This window comes from Prenolepis imparis, unplaced genomic scaffold (genome assembly GCF_030444845.1).
Source record: "Prenolepis imparis isolate NDT839.2.m4 unplaced genomic scaffold, iyPreImpa1.0 SCAF_12, whole genome shotgun sequence".
Lineage (NCBI taxonomy): Eukaryota > Metazoa > Arthropoda > Insecta > Hymenoptera > Formicidae > Prenolepis > Prenolepis imparis.
Window position 1 is genome coordinate 1,300,096 of NW_028141170.1, and position 16,261 is coordinate 1,316,356.

A 16,261-nucleotide genomic window follows, 5' to 3' on the forward strand; every position below is an offset into this window, starting at 1 on the left:
ATATCGATTCTTTTAATCTTTTTAAAAAGATTAAAAGCACCGGTGCGAAATATTGATTATATTTTGATTTTTAAATTCTATTAGAAGTCGGCCATATTAGTGAATATTAGTTCATGTATTCGCCTAGGTGGCGCTTAAAATTGCGATTCCAAAATACAGGAGTTAGCTATCTATTAATTTATATCATCTATGATTTCATTGCGTCATGGATGCTCGATGTATTTCATCTTGTTGATGATTTAGAGAGACGAGAAAAGATTAACTTTAATTTCCAGTGACATATATTATGGTAATTTATTATTTAATTGTTATTGCCACAGTATTATTATGTTAAATTCTTGTATAAGATTGTGTGTATTGAATCTTGCTCATATTTTAATTTTAAACATGCTATAAAATCTTTATTGCAATATTAAATTATTAATAAATCATGTGTTAAATTTTATTTTATTTAAATAAATTTTTAGATATCTATTAATATAGAATCGTAATAATGTAAAAATAAATATGACAATCATTTATGTATTATATAAGAAAATAATACTGTGATATGGATAATTGGTTAAAATGGCAATAATTTTCCTAACAATTAATGAATTTTTTGCAGTTCTAAATATCATGCAGGCCATGCGGATAATGAATGCCAATAGCCTGACAATAGGCATCACAGGATTTTGCGAGACTTTTACCCCAAATTCTGTCTACAGACAGTGTGTACGTTGGAAAAGGAAACCAATTTGGATGCCTACAGCAAAATCCAAAGTATTTCGAGTACCAAAGAGGCCTGTCATACCTATAGAGGAGTACATAGAAATCCAACGTTTATCTAATCATTATAGGACATATATGACATCGCTTGGGTAATTATACATATATACATATATATATATTTATGAATAATATGATTTTTATAATTCTGAAATTATTTCTCTTATTACATTTCTGGATTTTTAGCTAATAAAATATTTAGAATTCCGAATATAGCTCTTGCTTTGGTGCTAGTTTTAAATTAACAGGCAATGTATTTCAGGACACATTTGAGGCAAGTTGCAAAGGAGAACGAAGTACAGTATGATGAGGCGGTTATCAAGCAAGCCGAAGAGGAGGATTTCCAGGCATGCAGCACTATAAATGACAATTGGAATGCAGAGGTGGCAAAAATACGGGAAGCCAGGTTAGCGGACATGAGAGAGAAACGAAAGGAGCATATTCTGCAGGCATTACTGCGGAAAGAGAAGCAGAAAGAGCAGCGGAAGGATGATATTGACAAGAAGATCAGAAAAACTAAGGAGGAAGCTGCCACATTCATCACTGCAGAGAACGTAGATGCAGCGATCGAGGAGTGTCTGGCGAATATCGTCGATCATAATCGCGCGTTAGATTTGGAGGGAAACTGGTATGACGGAAAATATCCTCCGGTTCCATCTCTTGAAGAAACGCAGAAACCGGCGTTCGTCGAGAATTGAACGTTGATTCAGGCTACTTGGAAAAATAAGGCAACAGTTAGTTGATTTTTATTTTTTTCCATTTTAGACTTTTGCTGAAATATATTTCATTATGATAATCATAATACTAACAATTAATTATGATAATCATAATAAAAACGAGCTATTGTTATTGTATCAAATTGAAATAAATATATCCCGCGCGATTGTTCCTTACTCTTTGGAAAATAATTAATATTCTTTGAAAATTAGATGACCAACCAACATATTTTGAGAGATTAGTGTATCATTTTTTTATAGATATAGACTATATCTATACAGAATAAAATTAAAATTGTGAACAAATTTTATTGCAGAAATTTATATACATATAAAATGATTTACAGATTACATAATAATTCTCGTTGTTTATGCAAAATAATATACCGAATCGAGAGTTTAATTATGATACTGGAATTAATCAAGCTTTTGCGTTCTTACAGTAGAAAGGTACGAAAAAAGTACTTGAAGCCCGTTGTATAATTAGTACCGCCTGTTATGAAGTACCTCATTAAAAGCGCGCGACTCGAATGCAACCCGGTTGTATATGCATATCTCGGCATGTATGTATATGCATATACATACAGGCGACTGCCTGCTGCTGCATTTACCTGCTTCCCTTTAACGCATTTCAAGCACAGTCTTTCGCGAACGGCGCGCCGACTCGCACTACTGATTTCACCTTCTCGACTCTTGAGACAAAAAAAGTTTCGTATTTCCAGAGACGCGTGAAATTTGTTTAAATTTTAACGAAAAGTGTTACAGTAAAGAAAAGCGCAATATAAATAGCAGCTTATTCGGAAAATTCAAACTGCTTCGTATCTCATTCATAAATAAGTAAATTAAATTTTTTTCGAGATTTTAATGAAAATTTATAGTGTAAAATACAAGTATAGTATAAATAAGTTATTTTCTATTGTGAATTCATGTTTCTTTGTTTAAAGAAAATAAGGATTTTTGTAATTTTATAAAATTTTCAAAGATTTTAGCTAGATAAAATAATAATGTACAGATTCAATTACCGAGTTCCTAGAATTTTTTAAATCTGATTCAAAATTTCTAATTCTATTTCTATTTATTTTCTGACATTTCCAGTAGGATTAAATAATTAAAGTTTTTAAAAGCGGACTTTATGATTAATTATATATATATATATATATATATATATATATATATATAACGATTATATTACGTATTTGATATAATTATTTCTCTGTAAAGGATCAGCAGACTAACTATTACAAAGCAACGACATATTATCGGAGATGTACAGTGTACATGTGACACCAGGAAGATCTTCGGAGCGGAAGAAAACCTCGGGTGATTTGGACAGCGAAATCAGAGCGTATGGAGGACGGAGGAAGAAATCGATTTCTGTAAAGCTGAAAAACTACATCCGTTCGCAGTTTCAACCTGACTCCATATCGAGTGAGTCGGAAAAAGTTTAACATCAAATTTATATGTCTCTCTCAGCTTTTTAAATTGGACTTGCAATACATTTTTAAGATTTTATCGTTAATTTTTTTGTTATTTACATATATATGTAAATTAGACGCACGCTTAGTAGATTTTTTGATGCATGAACTTTATTTGTTTATTATATATTAATATACAATATATTATGCAGTTTTACTGCATATTTTAACTATAAAGATATATATAAGAATCTTCTATTATTTATTTATTAATAATAATTTTTATGTATATATTTTTTTTCTCATTTTTTTATTTACCTTGTTATTTTCTATATAATATATAGGATATAATATCCTATATATAATATAAAAGTCCTAATTCTTTCTCTTCCTATCATAAAAAAAATTTTAATCCTTTTCATATCGCGAGATAACTTTACGTAAATGATATTTCAAGTACTTAATTAATATAAGTATTTTATCAATCTATCTCCAATTTATGGTAACGCATTTATCTCTTTAAAATATAGAATCTCAAAGCGTTTATATATTTGTTCAAAATAAAGCGTCTAATGATTCGAAGCTGAAAAAATCGAAATACGATCAGAGATAGATCCGGTCTATTATCTATCTCCCAAATAATCGATTACTCAGCTTCCACTTCTCTGTCTGTTATTGATCTCTGTTCGTATATCATTGTCGTTTCAAGTCGGCAAAATAATCACTCACCGGAAGTAATACAGAAACTTATGGAAGAACGTGTTATTGGGTCTCGTGTGCCAATGGCAGTCTTGCAAAATAATTACTTAAATGTTGTGCGGTTCGCGAAGGAAGGAAACTTTGATTGTCCCAATTCCAAGTCGAAATAAACGATCCAGAGATTCTTCCGCAGCTTGACGAAAGAATCTTGGTTGTTCCGAAAAAAACAGTCGTTTATCGTCATTCTATAACTTATAGAGAACGTTATTCATTCGAATCACAAAAATTTAATCTAGTTATTGTCTGTTAATTGTCATAAATACTTTGAGCGAATCTTAAGTCTTTGTTGGCGCACTTGAGATGTCATTGCAAAAGAGCGAATCCGAGATTGGGACGGTAATGTCGTCGCCGATTGACGACGACTCGTATTGATTCATCCACACATCATTAATGGGGACCTCGGGAACGTCGGCGGCCATCTCCTTCAGGATGTCATTGCCGGGAATGGTGGTTGTGTGCATTGTCGTCGTCGTATGTTGCACGAACGAATCGCTGGGTATATTCGTCATCCGCATACCCTGCGATGCATCATTGTACAGCATCCAATAAGGCGAGAAGGAGTGTTGCCGTTGTTCAGCGGTGTATCTTCGTTCGACCGAACAGCAGCCGTTGTTCGTCAAGCTAGATCGTTGCGACACGATCGGGGCCACGTAGCAGTAAACACAGGACGTCTGACTCAACTTGGTGTAATCCACTTGCTTAGACACTTGGTGGTTCAGGATGTTCTCCAGATTGTTGCTGGTCTCGGCGGTTGTTGTCCACTTCGGCCAGAATGGCTCTATCGGTCCTGATTGACGAAATATCGCTTAATTAAAACATCAGAAAGAGAAATAGAATCCGCTTTTCGAGAAATTATTTATGAAAGTGATTGATAAAAAAAATACGAAATATTTTATATGTATTTTTTATATGTATTCTTTTTCTTAACACACGGTTGAAAAATTTATATATTTATGTGTAAAAATTTGTTTTTTATTTTATTTTTTATATTCATTTTTTATATTATCTTTCTCTTTATATTATTTATTTATAACAGCGAAAAAAATTAATAAAACAAACGTGCACCATTTGCCTGTCTCTGCATATTCGTCGCATCAATTTCGTGATTAACACCATTTTCCATTCCTGTCACAACATTGTTTTGCTGCTGGTCCAGTCTCTCATTCAATGAATTGCTCGTCTCCTGAGTAAATCGAGGATAATGGTACTGATACTGCTGATCGTTCGCATAAGTATTTTGCTGTGCATTGTTTTGCTGTCCAAAAGTATCCACGTTGCGAAAATATCCTGTCCCCGTCTCTCCGCTGTGTTTGCCAAAATTTTGCAGATAATAAATATCGTTCGGATCGTTAACTATCATGTCCGTGCCGTAATTAGCGTCCTGCGCGTCAAAGTTGAAGAAGTTTTGGCTGCCGTTACAGGTGGTATCAGTCTGATATTGATAAGTTAGATTGTTATCTACGTTTGCGGTAGCCACGGCAGGATCTGTATTGTTATAGTAGATTGCATGATACACCTTGGAAGATTGGAGATCGGTATCAGGCACCTCCATCACGCTGGTGATCGTCCAGTTCTGATAAGGATTCGGCCGATTATCCACTTCGTTGGGAAACCTGTATTGATCATCGCTGGTCATTGCGTTCGGAACCTGCTGATTGTGAGACATCAAATTCGCTTCGTTTAGCAAAAACTCGCCTCTAGCATTTTTCAGCAGGCCATAGTACTCATTAGTATTGGTTTCAAGCTGATTCTCATTCTCGTTGTTTTCCGATTCGGCGGTCAGGGTATCGGAATTATCCAGCAGATTGCTGGCCCAAAAGAGCGAGCTGGCGATCTCGCCCAGATTCGCACCCACTGGCGCCTGCAACATCCTCTTCAGCAGAAACGAGCCCTGCGAACTGCTTTCGGGCTCCTTCAATATCTCGTAGCTCGGCCTGTCGTTCGACGAGATCGCCAAAGGATCCATATGATTGATTAAATTCGCTTTGGGATAATTCGCTTCGTCGAGAGGAATTGTTTGCAAATTGGGCGGCATCGGTGTGGTCCGCAAGTCCACGATACTCAGATCTTGCACCTGGTTATTGTTGGTGTCACACGCTTGAAACTCCCGTTGAATTCTCTTGAGCAGGAACTGCTTGAACTCCTCATAGTGCGGGATCTTGGTTTCGTCATCCTTGCTCACGATCTCCTCCTCGGCGCCGATCTGCAAAAACGGGAAGCACTTTGTCCGAAGTCAATCATCGCCGCTCGATTTCTGCGTCGCGAAAACGTATGATAACGCAATATTTATTCGCTATTTAATAAAAGTCAAGAGAAAGAGGACAAGAATATGATTCGATCCATACGACGGATATTATATCGGCACATCATGATCGATTACAATCAAATGCGTCGATCGAATTACAAATAGAAATTTGTAGCAACTCACCCATTGATAAGGCGGCTGTTGCTGAGGCTGCTGTTGCTGTTGTTGACAATAATAGTCGTCATCGGCCATCATATAATCTGGACTGTGCAACGGCGTCGATGTTATCCCGAGTCTGGAATCTTTCGACTTCCTCGTCTTTCTCTTACGACTCTTCCTCAATTCCTGCAGTAGTCGGCTGAACTCCGCCTCATTTCCACTTTTGGCGGCTTGCAGGACTTTGATCAGTGCTTTCTTCTGCAATGGAAGGATTTTGATAAAGCAAAAAATATCGAATGCCCGAAAAATAAAAGCACATGAAAAAGGAATACATTTTTTTACATGCAAAGATCCTCGAGAAGTCTGAATTTGAAGAAATTTTACATGATACATTCTTGACACAATTATATAAATAATAAAAAAATGAAACCCCTGAGAGAATTGAAAATTGTAAATACTGTTCGTCGAAATTGAAAATCTGATAATTGATATTTTGGGAACGTAATTACATTCGCAAGTAACTTTTATAATTACGAATGTAATTAAACTTGGTTAGAGTTTCGCATACCTTCTCACATCGTGAAGATATACAGAAGAGGGGAGGAAATTTGTTCAACCGTTTGCCAGATGCAAGCAGTTTTTTTTACATCGGTTATTCATATCTACTTGGAGCAAATAGACAAACAATAGCGTTCAAATAGCCACGGATCGAATATCCGTTAATCGCGATTAGCGCAATCTCTCTCTCGATGACAAGGCCGATTCTGACATTGCATCGATAACTTGAAGAGCAATCAAGATCTTGGTTAGAATTTCCGGTATCTTCCCAAGTCGTATCCGTAATTAGACTGAAATTTGTCTCATCTTCGATTATCAGCATTTCAGTCTCTCGTTAAAGATGTCAAACCCTTTGAATTACAATCACCATGATCGGAGCACGATCGACGAAATTTGGATTAATCCTACTTCGCTCGGAGCATGCGGAAGATGACAGACGATAGAATTAAAACGGACAAGGACCAGGATACAGCGTCCGACCGGGACGACGTCATCACCGATGACGATGACAGCTCACCTTAACATTACCCGGTATATGATACCTCAGGGCCAGGGCCTGCAGCTCCTTGTAGGACAGTTGCGTGATATCACCGCCGACGTTCATGATGCTGATATGTATGGCGGAATTTCGTCTGCTTCGTCGCTCACCCGAACGGATTTCGAATTCGAGCCGACTAACTTTTAGCGCGAAACGTCGCCAAAATATCGTTCTCACAATAGGACCATGACACTATTAAATTGGCACGATTGAATGGTATCCAGCCAGACCAATCGGTGAAGCTATTGATCTATTGGTTCACGAAATCAAAATATTATTGATCGATCACCTTGGTGAATTTGCTTAAATCGTCACGGGAGAAACGGAGCACCAATCCCGACTGCGAAAATATCTCTAGAATTGGAATTTAGAAAAGGTAGAGCAAAGTATGAAGGTATAAAGGTGTATAAAGGTATGACTTCGAGTAGTGATTGTGTCGCATGTAATTAAAGCTTTTGCCGCTTCTCTCTCTGTCACCACTGTCTTTTATCGATGTACGTAATCGTATATGATATATGATGGTGATATTGTGTTAATTAATTTTTTTTTATCAATTTGAAGCTCTTTCGTAGTACTCTTTGTAAAATTTATAATTATATTTATGGTGATTATGCAGGCGTTCGAAAAGAGAATTAATTTAAGCTCGATCAGTGGCTGGTGAACTTTGTTGTGATTATTCTTCCATAAAATTTGATTAATTCGTGATATGTAAAGTTTTGAATGAGAGATAGATGAAACAGGAGAGAAAAGAATATATCATAATATAATACGTTTTCATATAGTAATTATAGCAACATGTTTCGACAAACTGCGTCGCAAGTGAACTCGGGTTGTCGCGCGTGCTACTTTTGCATATCGACTCGCACGCGTTTGTTTACATAGAAAAAGTCGCAAACTTCAAGCTGAGAGCTCGTAAAAAATTCTCACAAGTTCGAGATCGAAAGGTATGTACACTGTGTGGCAAAAGTTTACGGGGTACATCTGACAAACGAAGAAAAATATATAAGCGTGATAAGAGTCATGAACAGAAATGGGCCGGTTAGTCGATATAAAAATGATACTTAAAAAATTGACAAATTTAAATATTTATATATTTACGCAACTATATAAATACATTTACATCACAGAGATTTATTTCTAATTTAATTCTAATACAGTCGAGATATATCTGTACCGTAACTGTCAACTGCACAAATTACAATTTCCAGGTGATATCGATGTTTTATATTCTCATATGTGACGTAAAAGCGCGAACGTTGTGAATTAATAAATCTATCTGCTATTTTTGTAGAAATCCGATTGATCCGTCTTACTGGGATTTACCTTCTTAGAGAATTAATGTATCAAATGTCTGGAAAGGAATATAGACATTTTAAACAAACCTTGGTAAATTTCGAAAAAATATAGAACTTACTTTTTTTTATGAAAATCATTAATTTAGTAGCTAAACTAAATTTGATAGCTTCTCAATTTAAGGGATGGAAAGAGAGCTTTTATTATTATTTTCCCATGATTCGCATATTAGAGTCATTTGATAACTTGATAATTTGTTTGTTGAATATATTAATATTTCTTTGACGGATTTATCGGGCTAGTATCTATTTTTAGGTTGAAACAGTTAATAATTAAAATAACTTGTCAGCAACTTGTCAGCTACGGTAACATTTCACACGACAGACTTTAATAATAGAATTACTTTAATAATAAAATTATGAGTGAAAAGACACGTTAATAAACCTGAAATTTAAGTGAAACAGTTAGCAGCAACAAATTGTGCTCCGCAATTCTACTTCGTGAGATACAATACTTCGTGTAATGTTTATTGCCTCTTGAGAGCTTTTAACGCTTCGAGGCTTCTGTAACTTTTAAAAAGGCTTTCAAGACTTTTAAGACTTTTATTTTTAAGACTTTCAAGACTTTCGTAGTTGTTAACTGCTTAGACTCGCTTTCTTCGACGTCGACTTTAACTTCAATTGTAATTTTTATTTTTTGTTGTCTACCTTTTCTTATTGATTTTCTCATTAAAAATTAGAAAAAATTTTAGAAAAATCTAATGTATTTAATTCGCAACTAGAAAGGTTGAAATTAAAATTTTTTAACTTTTATAATCGATGGGGAGGAATTAATTCTATCTTGTTAAGTCAAAAAAAGCCTTTTCTATATTTATTCCTTGTCCTTTCAACGTCTAATTTATTGTTAGCTAGATGTAGTAATTTTTTTATTGGAAAAAATAATTCTGGTTTTTTGATGATATCATTGAAGAAATAACTCGAAACTTTCCGTTCCAAGTGACTCGAAATTCCCATTGAACCGTCACCACCGTAAGCTGTCGAAGATCGTCGCACTTGCGCGCTGAGAAAGCGACGTGCGACATGCTTTTCCGATGAACCCCCTGCTTCAGTGTGACATCGGCGCGTCCGTAGCTACCAGTAATAGTAGCAGCAGCATCAACAGCAGCCACGACGTATCCCTCTTGCGCAGCATCCGCAACTGCGTTGTGATCTCGCTCTTTCACCCCGCTCTCCGTGCGTGAGCGGAGTTCCTCGTCGGGAAGGGTATCTCGGAATGCGTCGCGCAGATCAGTGGTGGTGAAATCGAATCCCGATAATCCCTTCCTGCCGCCAATATATCGAGAAGTCGAGCAGGAAGTGTTGTGCGGGCTTGCTGGCCGATGAAGGCGCGTAAGAGCCGCGACAAAAGTAAGTCCGGGAGACGTGAACGATTGTAAAAAAAAAAAAGAAAAAAGGCTGCTGCGCGAGATCGAGCTCTTCCTCCTTCTTACTTGTTCGCCCCGTATTTGTGCGTGGTCGTTCGATAAACTCAACGTTTTGTACGACGTTTGCACAGCCATTGATACTTGGACCAGTCGATCGACTACTCAGCGGAGAGCGTCGTTGACAAGTGGAGCGACAGCCGGGGGTGATAACTGCCGAATGCAGCACCAAGGTGTGATGATCAGTGATGGGTTCTCTCTTCTCTTCTTCTCTCTTGCACTTTACCTCCCCCAACCCCCTTTTCGCCCTATGGACACGGGTTGCCTGATATGTTAATCTGTCTGTCTGTCTTGTCCGTTTGTACATATAGTAATCCCGTGTTATGTGAATGGTAATTTTTGCGTAGGTCTGAGTCCAACCCTTGTCGCACCAGGACTGTTAATGTGTCAAAGGTCATATCTTTCGACTTGGTACGAGTCTTTGGATGCCTTCTCGGGTGATATGCTTGGATACCACACTTTCTCTAATCTTTCAGATTTTGTTGCTATCGATTTTGGGACTTTTTCACGTTTTCGAAATTAGCGAAATTGTCCGCTGCTCTTTCATCCCCTTCAGCCCTAATCGGTGTATCTATATCTCTCTACAGCAATATCGTATATTTTCAGATTCTGAAATTAAAATCTCTAAACTTTTAATTCTTTAATTCTTTACAGCAAACATTTTAAATAATCTTTGGCTCTTATGAATTTTCATAGCCTTCTCGAGATTTTTAACTTTCCAAGTTTTCTAGTTGTTTCAATTAGCTAGCTTCTCTATCTATTTACATTACTTTATAAAGCTATAAAATATTTCAACATTTTAGCTTTCATTCTGTAAAACATTAGAGTATCTAGGATTTTTAGATTATTAGATTATTCGATATTTATTCCTTAAAAGAAATCTAGATCCTTAATCTTTCTTTCTCTCTTCTTTTTTCTCTCATTCTTTCTCTACATTTTTAAATTCTTAAATTCTCTTGCATATTTCTGGATTATTTTGCAAGTTTGAAATGATTAGTATAAAAGTATATATAGTATTCAATGTAAAGCAAAATAATATCAAGAAATTAGAAAGTATAAAATATAAAATATTATAATTAAGAAATTAGAAAAAACAATTATAATTTTGTATTCTCTTTAACTTTTTACCTGTTATGTAAATAATATAATAATATCGGGTTAAAAATATAGATAGTACGTTTTTATAGGGAGAAAATCTGTGCTTTGAAGAATTTATCTTAGCAGCAAAATCTTGCCGCGTATCTTCGCGAATATTCACGTAGCTTTCGCAAAAAGAAGGGCTGGTCAGGAAATACGGGGTAGGAGCTGCAACGTTACCATAGCAACCCCGGATACCCGGGACCAGAGCTAATGGTCGCAGTATGCGTAAAAAGGATGATCGAAACGTCGCAATCCTTTAGAGAGAGAAAGTGATTCTTGACATATGATCATTATCAGAAAGAGGAGAAAGTGATTTTTGACATATGATCATTAATCATTAGGTGACATAAATTTGCGACGCAAATTTCCACCTATATTCCTCGAGCTTTCTTGAATCTTTCGATTTTCCAGATCACTGAATAGCTGAATAGACTAGTCTATTGTCTATTTTTACACCTTTTAATCCCCAAATTTTTAAAATCTAGATTTTAAGAATTCCCAACTCTTGAGTTTGTAGATCTCTCAACACTTGAATGTCTAGACTTTTTTTAGATTTTTAAATTTTGATTCGTTCTCTCTAGAATCTTTATTATTTTCTGTTTTTAGATATTTTTTCTATCATATATTATCGTAGAGTAATCACGCTTAAAATTCTCTTCTAGAATTATATTAAGCTCTTTGATAGCAAGCTTTTATTATTGTTTGATTAGATAGTAGTATAGCGTCGTAGTTAATCAGCTCGTTAATTAATATCATCTTGATAAGGATTTTTACGAAAATCAAGAATAAAATTGCGTCTTTTTTATAGTCTGCACCTGCAAAATTATATACAAATTGTTATATATAAATGGTTTATTACTTTTATAAAAACCTACACTTATATTGCAAGACATATTTCTGATTAAATTTTATGGAGCAAAACTTCTCCTAGCACCATAAAGTCGTATCTATGGATTCTCTTTACTCTCAGAATTTGAATAATGTAATTTTGCAATCTTCTTCTTCGAACTCTTTCACAATCTTTCTCAAACTTCTTCAATGATTCGTACTGCAGAAACAAGGTCGTTCGTTAAAAATAATTTTTAAATTAAAAATGTCAAATTACTTATGAAATTATATAAAATTAATTAAAATATTAATGTGATACGATACTAAATTATCTCATCTCTTTCAATTTTCTTAAATCTGGATGATCAAATGTTAATTCTTAATTTGCCTTTTTATAACAAACTAGTTTAAAATTTACAGATTTTTTTTAATTGGAAAAAAACGAGCGATCTCGTATAATGCGAACCACTTTCGCGATCTTTCTTCACCCCTGTTGTCTCTCGCCTTTCACGACTTCTCTCCGCCTGCGCACTGTGTAGGTCCCCTAGAGTAGAGTCACCCTTTTTTACAAAGGTGCCTGGGTCACGATGATTTTCTTAAAAAAAGAAAAAAAAAATAAGAAAAGATCCTCTCTGAATCTTTCTCTGTCAAGTAGAAAAGAAGAAATAAATGGAATCGCCTTCTCTCGTCACACGTGCGACGGAGGGTTGCTGGAGCCCTTCGTGCGAAGGGTACCTTCTCCCTTTGAGCACGCTTTGACGAGAAGAAGGACGCGAGAGGGAGCATCTCGAAGACGCGGCGCAGTCTTAGGAGTGAAAGGTTTGCGAACTTGCAGAAGGAGAACTTGAAGGACTCGGGGACGTTTTAGGGAGCTCCGGGGGCGCCGTAGCCCTTGGCGGCCGACACAAACCGGAGGAGCTCGCCACTCTCACGGCCACCACCAGATTCTCGCGGAAAGAGATCCAGCTGATCTACCGGGGCTTCAAGCAGGAGTGCCCGACCGGCCTGGTTGACGAGGCTGCCTTCAAGAAGATCTTTTCGCAGTTCTTTCCACAGGGAGGTAATGAAGGGATAACGACAGTGATGATGATTGATGATGATGAAAATGGTTGCCAATCATTGATAAATACATTTTATATTGTAATATGACAGATCAATATATTTTCTTTATAAATAAAAATTGGCGAACGTGACAAAAAGAACACTTGTATTTTAATTGGATGATGACGATGATGAAAATGGTTGTTGATGCCAATTTTTATGAAGAAAATATATTGATATTTCATATTACAGTAAAATGTAAAATAGAATTTTGACAATTTATTATTTATTTGACATCCTTAGAAAAAAAAATATTGAAATATTGCTTTCTCCCTTAAATTAAAAAATTTACCAATATCTTTTTGAATTATTATTATCATTCTTTTTTGATTACGATATGTTTTAGACGCAAGTCAGTACGCTCACTACGTTTTCAACACCATGAAGAGGAAACCATCGGGCAAGATAAGCTTCGAGGTGAGCGATATCGCGGACAAACGTTTTAGAGAAGCTCGGACGTGTTTCTACAACCCTCTAAACTTTTGCCGAATGGAATCTTCCGAATACGCTCCCATCCCCATTCTTTATAAAATATATTTTTAAACTAATTGTAAATTTTAAACTTCTCGAATAGGAATTCCTCACTATACTGTCGAAGGTGTCGAGGGGCTCGGTGGAAGAGAAACTGCAGTGGGTGTTCGGGCTGTACGATCTGGACGGCGATGGTCTGATAAGTAAAGAGGAGATGCTGGACGTCGTTGGATCCATCTACGAGATGTTGGGTCGTTACACGCAGCCGCAGATCCTCGAGCCGCACGTGGCCGCTCGCGAACACGTCGATCGCATTTTCCATGTAAGTATTGACATCCCTGTGTATGAGCAAAAAAAGTATCTGAATTAAAAAAATAATTACAAATAAAATATCTAAATGTCAGACAGGAATTTTTATCAAAAATTTTTATCACAATAAAATCTTTTTTTCAAATCTTTAAGACTTTTCAAATTAGCTTTTATTCTGGAAATAAAAATTTATATTTTCTTTTAAATATCTCTAATTATTATATATCGTAATTTATTACATTTTTCTTAATTTTATTTTTAATTATATATCAATATTTAATATATCGATCAATCGTATAATCGAATTTATATAATAATTAATTTACTACTAATATATTACTATATATACTAATTATATTATTAATTTTAACTATTAGTTATTAATGTCTTGTACATATTTTTAGTTGATGGACGCAAATAAAGACGGTGTGGTGACCATCGAAGAGCTGGTGCAGTGGTGTTCCAAGGACGAGCAATTATTGCGAAGTCTCGACACTCTGGACACCGTATTATGAGATTTTAACTTATTATCGGAAATTCCAGTATTAGATTATCAATTACGCTTTGAGCAATGATTACGAGGCACGTAAAGTACCGTGAATCTTTCCATCGATTTACCCGTCTCTCTTTATGCGAATAATACGCTACACAAATTATCAGTGATTATAAATGATTGCGAATACGAAAAACGATAAAACTCGATCGAGAGGGTTTAAAGAATCTTATGAAGGCGGAAATAAAAATCCAATTAAATTTCTTTGTGAATCGTGAACTTATAATTTACAGGCATAATGTAAAATGCAATAATTCAAGGTGTTAAATTGTTTGTTGCAAAGGAAAATCAAATGCGAAAAGTCGGAGTGTTATTGTTTGAGACATGTCATCTTTACGCAAAGACTCTGGAGAACCCTTTCGTACGTCTCTTTTGTAAATATGTATGCATCCGGTTTACACACATCTACCCAGTCTTTCATGTACAATACTTCCGGTACGTTACTCAATGATAGATCTGAAAGAACACTTTAAGGACACTTTAAATCGCCTTTGAAATTTCTTGAAGCTTCACAGCTTTGGAAATTTGAAAAAAAGAGAAGTTATATATGAAAATATTAAATTTATATATATAATATATTATTATTACAAAATTGTTAAATATTATTAATTAATTATGACGCAAAAAAATAAATTGTTCGAAATGCGCAGTTTCTTGCAGAAAAATAAGTGAAATAAGAGCAACGGATATGAATTTGATCTATCAAAAAAATAAATAAGATTTATAATTTACAAAATCAAAATTCGCGCGACTTTAAAATTTTTGAATCTTTCATCCAATTTTATATAGAATATATATTCTCAGACATTTCTGTTGATTAATTTTTTTACAAGATTATTACGATATTCACAAAATATTGTGAAATGTTTTATAGCCTCTGAATCTTCCAATAGTATATACGCATAATCAATCCTTTGGGCATAAGATCGAGTTGCCCTAGCTCTTTAAGATTTCCAAATTTAATCTTTCAATCTTAATGTATTATTATATTATGAATGCCGAATTTGGACTTTTTAGGCAGCGATTACAAAACAAAATACTCTTCTCGGACCAAGTGAAGGAAACCAATGTTGTCGTTTTCACCTGGTCAATGCCTCATGTGATTATCCTGTACCTTATTATTATACATAATATTACTAATATTAATATAGATTATTATCAGATTTAAGATAAGAAAAAACTTACTGTCTGCCATGCGTGCGATGTCGATAATAATGCAATTTTTTAAATTATTTAATTAAATATTAAAAATTTTTCTCTGCATTTTTTTTTAAGTTATAAATTTTTCGATTATTGCAATCTTGCATTTTTCGCAATCTCGAAACTTTTAATCTCTGGAATGTTTGAATTGTGCGAAATTATTTCATTCTGTAATTCGCAGGTTTTTATGTTTGAATTCTAATTAAGAAGGTTTCCCGCCTGTACATACAATTATCCTCTTTATTGTACGATCTTCGTGGCAGATAAGATGTATCGATACCATTATATTACACTCGTTCTTAAATTGTTGAGATTTAAAATTTGATCCCTCTTATTATATATACAAAAATGAGCTATATCGACTTTGTTAAAAATATTTCGTGAAATTTATTCTCATTCGCATATATCGCGAATTTTTCAACGTTATGAGCGCAAAATACACTCTTCGCGTGTTTATTGAGATTATAGCGTGTAGTGTGTTTTACATATACATATATATAAAATATATATATAATCTTTGTTAAGATGCATGTAAACTTACATGCAATCTGTGAAAATAAATCTACCTTTGTACCTCGAACATCACTATACGTGCTTCTTGTTTATTAAATTCTTAAAAAATATTAAATATAAGAGAATATTAAAAATAAATGTATCCAGCAATTAACATATATGAATTATATATTTGTGAATACACATCAATAGATATTTCCTACAGCTATTATTTT

General features: G+C 34.7%; 2 protein-coding genes across 10 annotated transcripts; one reads left to right on the forward strand and one right to left on the reverse strand.

Moving 5' to 3' along the window:
- Window positions 1-133: 133 nt before the first annotated feature.
- On the forward strand, window positions 134-16,204 carry LOC145943485 (A-type potassium channel modulatory protein KCNIP2). Of its 8 annotated transcripts, none has more exons than XM_083051025.1 (6): window positions 1,362-1,502; window positions 2,706-2,912; window positions 12,735-12,959; window positions 13,347-13,417; window positions 13,575-13,793; window positions 14,185-16,204. In XM_083051025.1, the coding sequence occupies exons 2-6, from the start codon at window positions 2,750-2,752 to the stop codon at window positions 14,293-14,295; spliced, it is 789 nt and encodes a 262-aa protein (XP_082907151.1). In that variant the 5' UTR covers window positions 1,362-1,502; window positions 2,706-2,749; the 3' UTR covers window positions 14,296-16,204. The 8 variants fall into 8 exon arrangements, with proteins under 8 accessions (XP_082907156.1, XP_082907151.1, XP_082907153.1 ...); XM_083051027.1 differs by lacking the exon at window positions 1,362-1,502 and adding an exon at window positions 2,173-2,191; XM_083051026.1 differs by lacking the exon at window positions 1,362-1,502 and adding an exon at window positions 2,181-2,321.
- LOC145943484 (uncharacterized) lies at window positions 3,109-7,277 on the reverse strand. 2 transcript variants are annotated; one of them, XM_083051023.1, is made up of 4 exons: window positions 7,138-7,277; window positions 6,087-6,320; window positions 4,724-5,861; window positions 3,109-4,445 (listed from the first exon to the last, which is right to left on the reverse strand). In XM_083051023.1, the coding sequence occupies exons 1-4, from the start codon at window positions 7,222-7,224 to the stop codon at window positions 3,934-3,936; spliced, it is 1,971 nt and encodes a 656-aa protein (XP_082907149.1). In that variant the 5' UTR covers window positions 7,225-7,277; the 3' UTR covers window positions 3,109-3,933. The 2 variants fall into 2 exon arrangements, with proteins under 2 accessions (XP_082907149.1, XP_082907150.1); XM_083051024.1 differs by having other exon boundaries at window positions 4,724-5,879; window positions 7,138-7,262.
- Window positions 16,205-16,261: the final 57 nt, after the last annotated feature.

What these genes read in the sequence shown, in the direction of transcription:
- LOC145943485 (XM_083051025.1), top strand. Translation starts at nt 2,750, where the DNA reads ATGTACAGTGTACATGTGACACCAGGAAGATCTTCGGAGCGGAAGAAA. An exon ending in TCAACCTGACTCCATATCGA is followed by an intron (nt 2,913 to 12,734) that starts GTGAGTCGGAAA and finishes GCGAACTTGCAG; the next exon opens with AAGGAGAACTTGAAGGACTC. An exon ending in CGGGCAAGATAAGCTTCGAG is followed by an intron (nt 13,418 to 13,574) that starts GTGAGCGATATC and finishes CTTCTCGAATAG; the next exon opens with GAATTCCTCACTATACTGTC.
- LOC145943484 (XM_083051024.1), bottom strand. Translation starts at nt 7,224, where the DNA reads ATGAACGTCGGCGGTGATATCACGCAACTGTCCTACAAGGAGCTGCAG. An exon ending in ATATACCGGGTAATGTTAAG is followed by an intron (nt 6,321 to 7,137) that starts GTGAGCTGTCAT and finishes CTTCCATTGCAG; the next exon opens with AAGAAAGCACTGATCAAAGT. An exon ending in TATGCAGAGACAGGCAAATG is followed by an intron (nt 4,446 to 4,723) that starts GTGCACGTTTGT and finishes TTCGTCAATCAG; the next exon opens with GACCGATAGAGCCATTCTGG.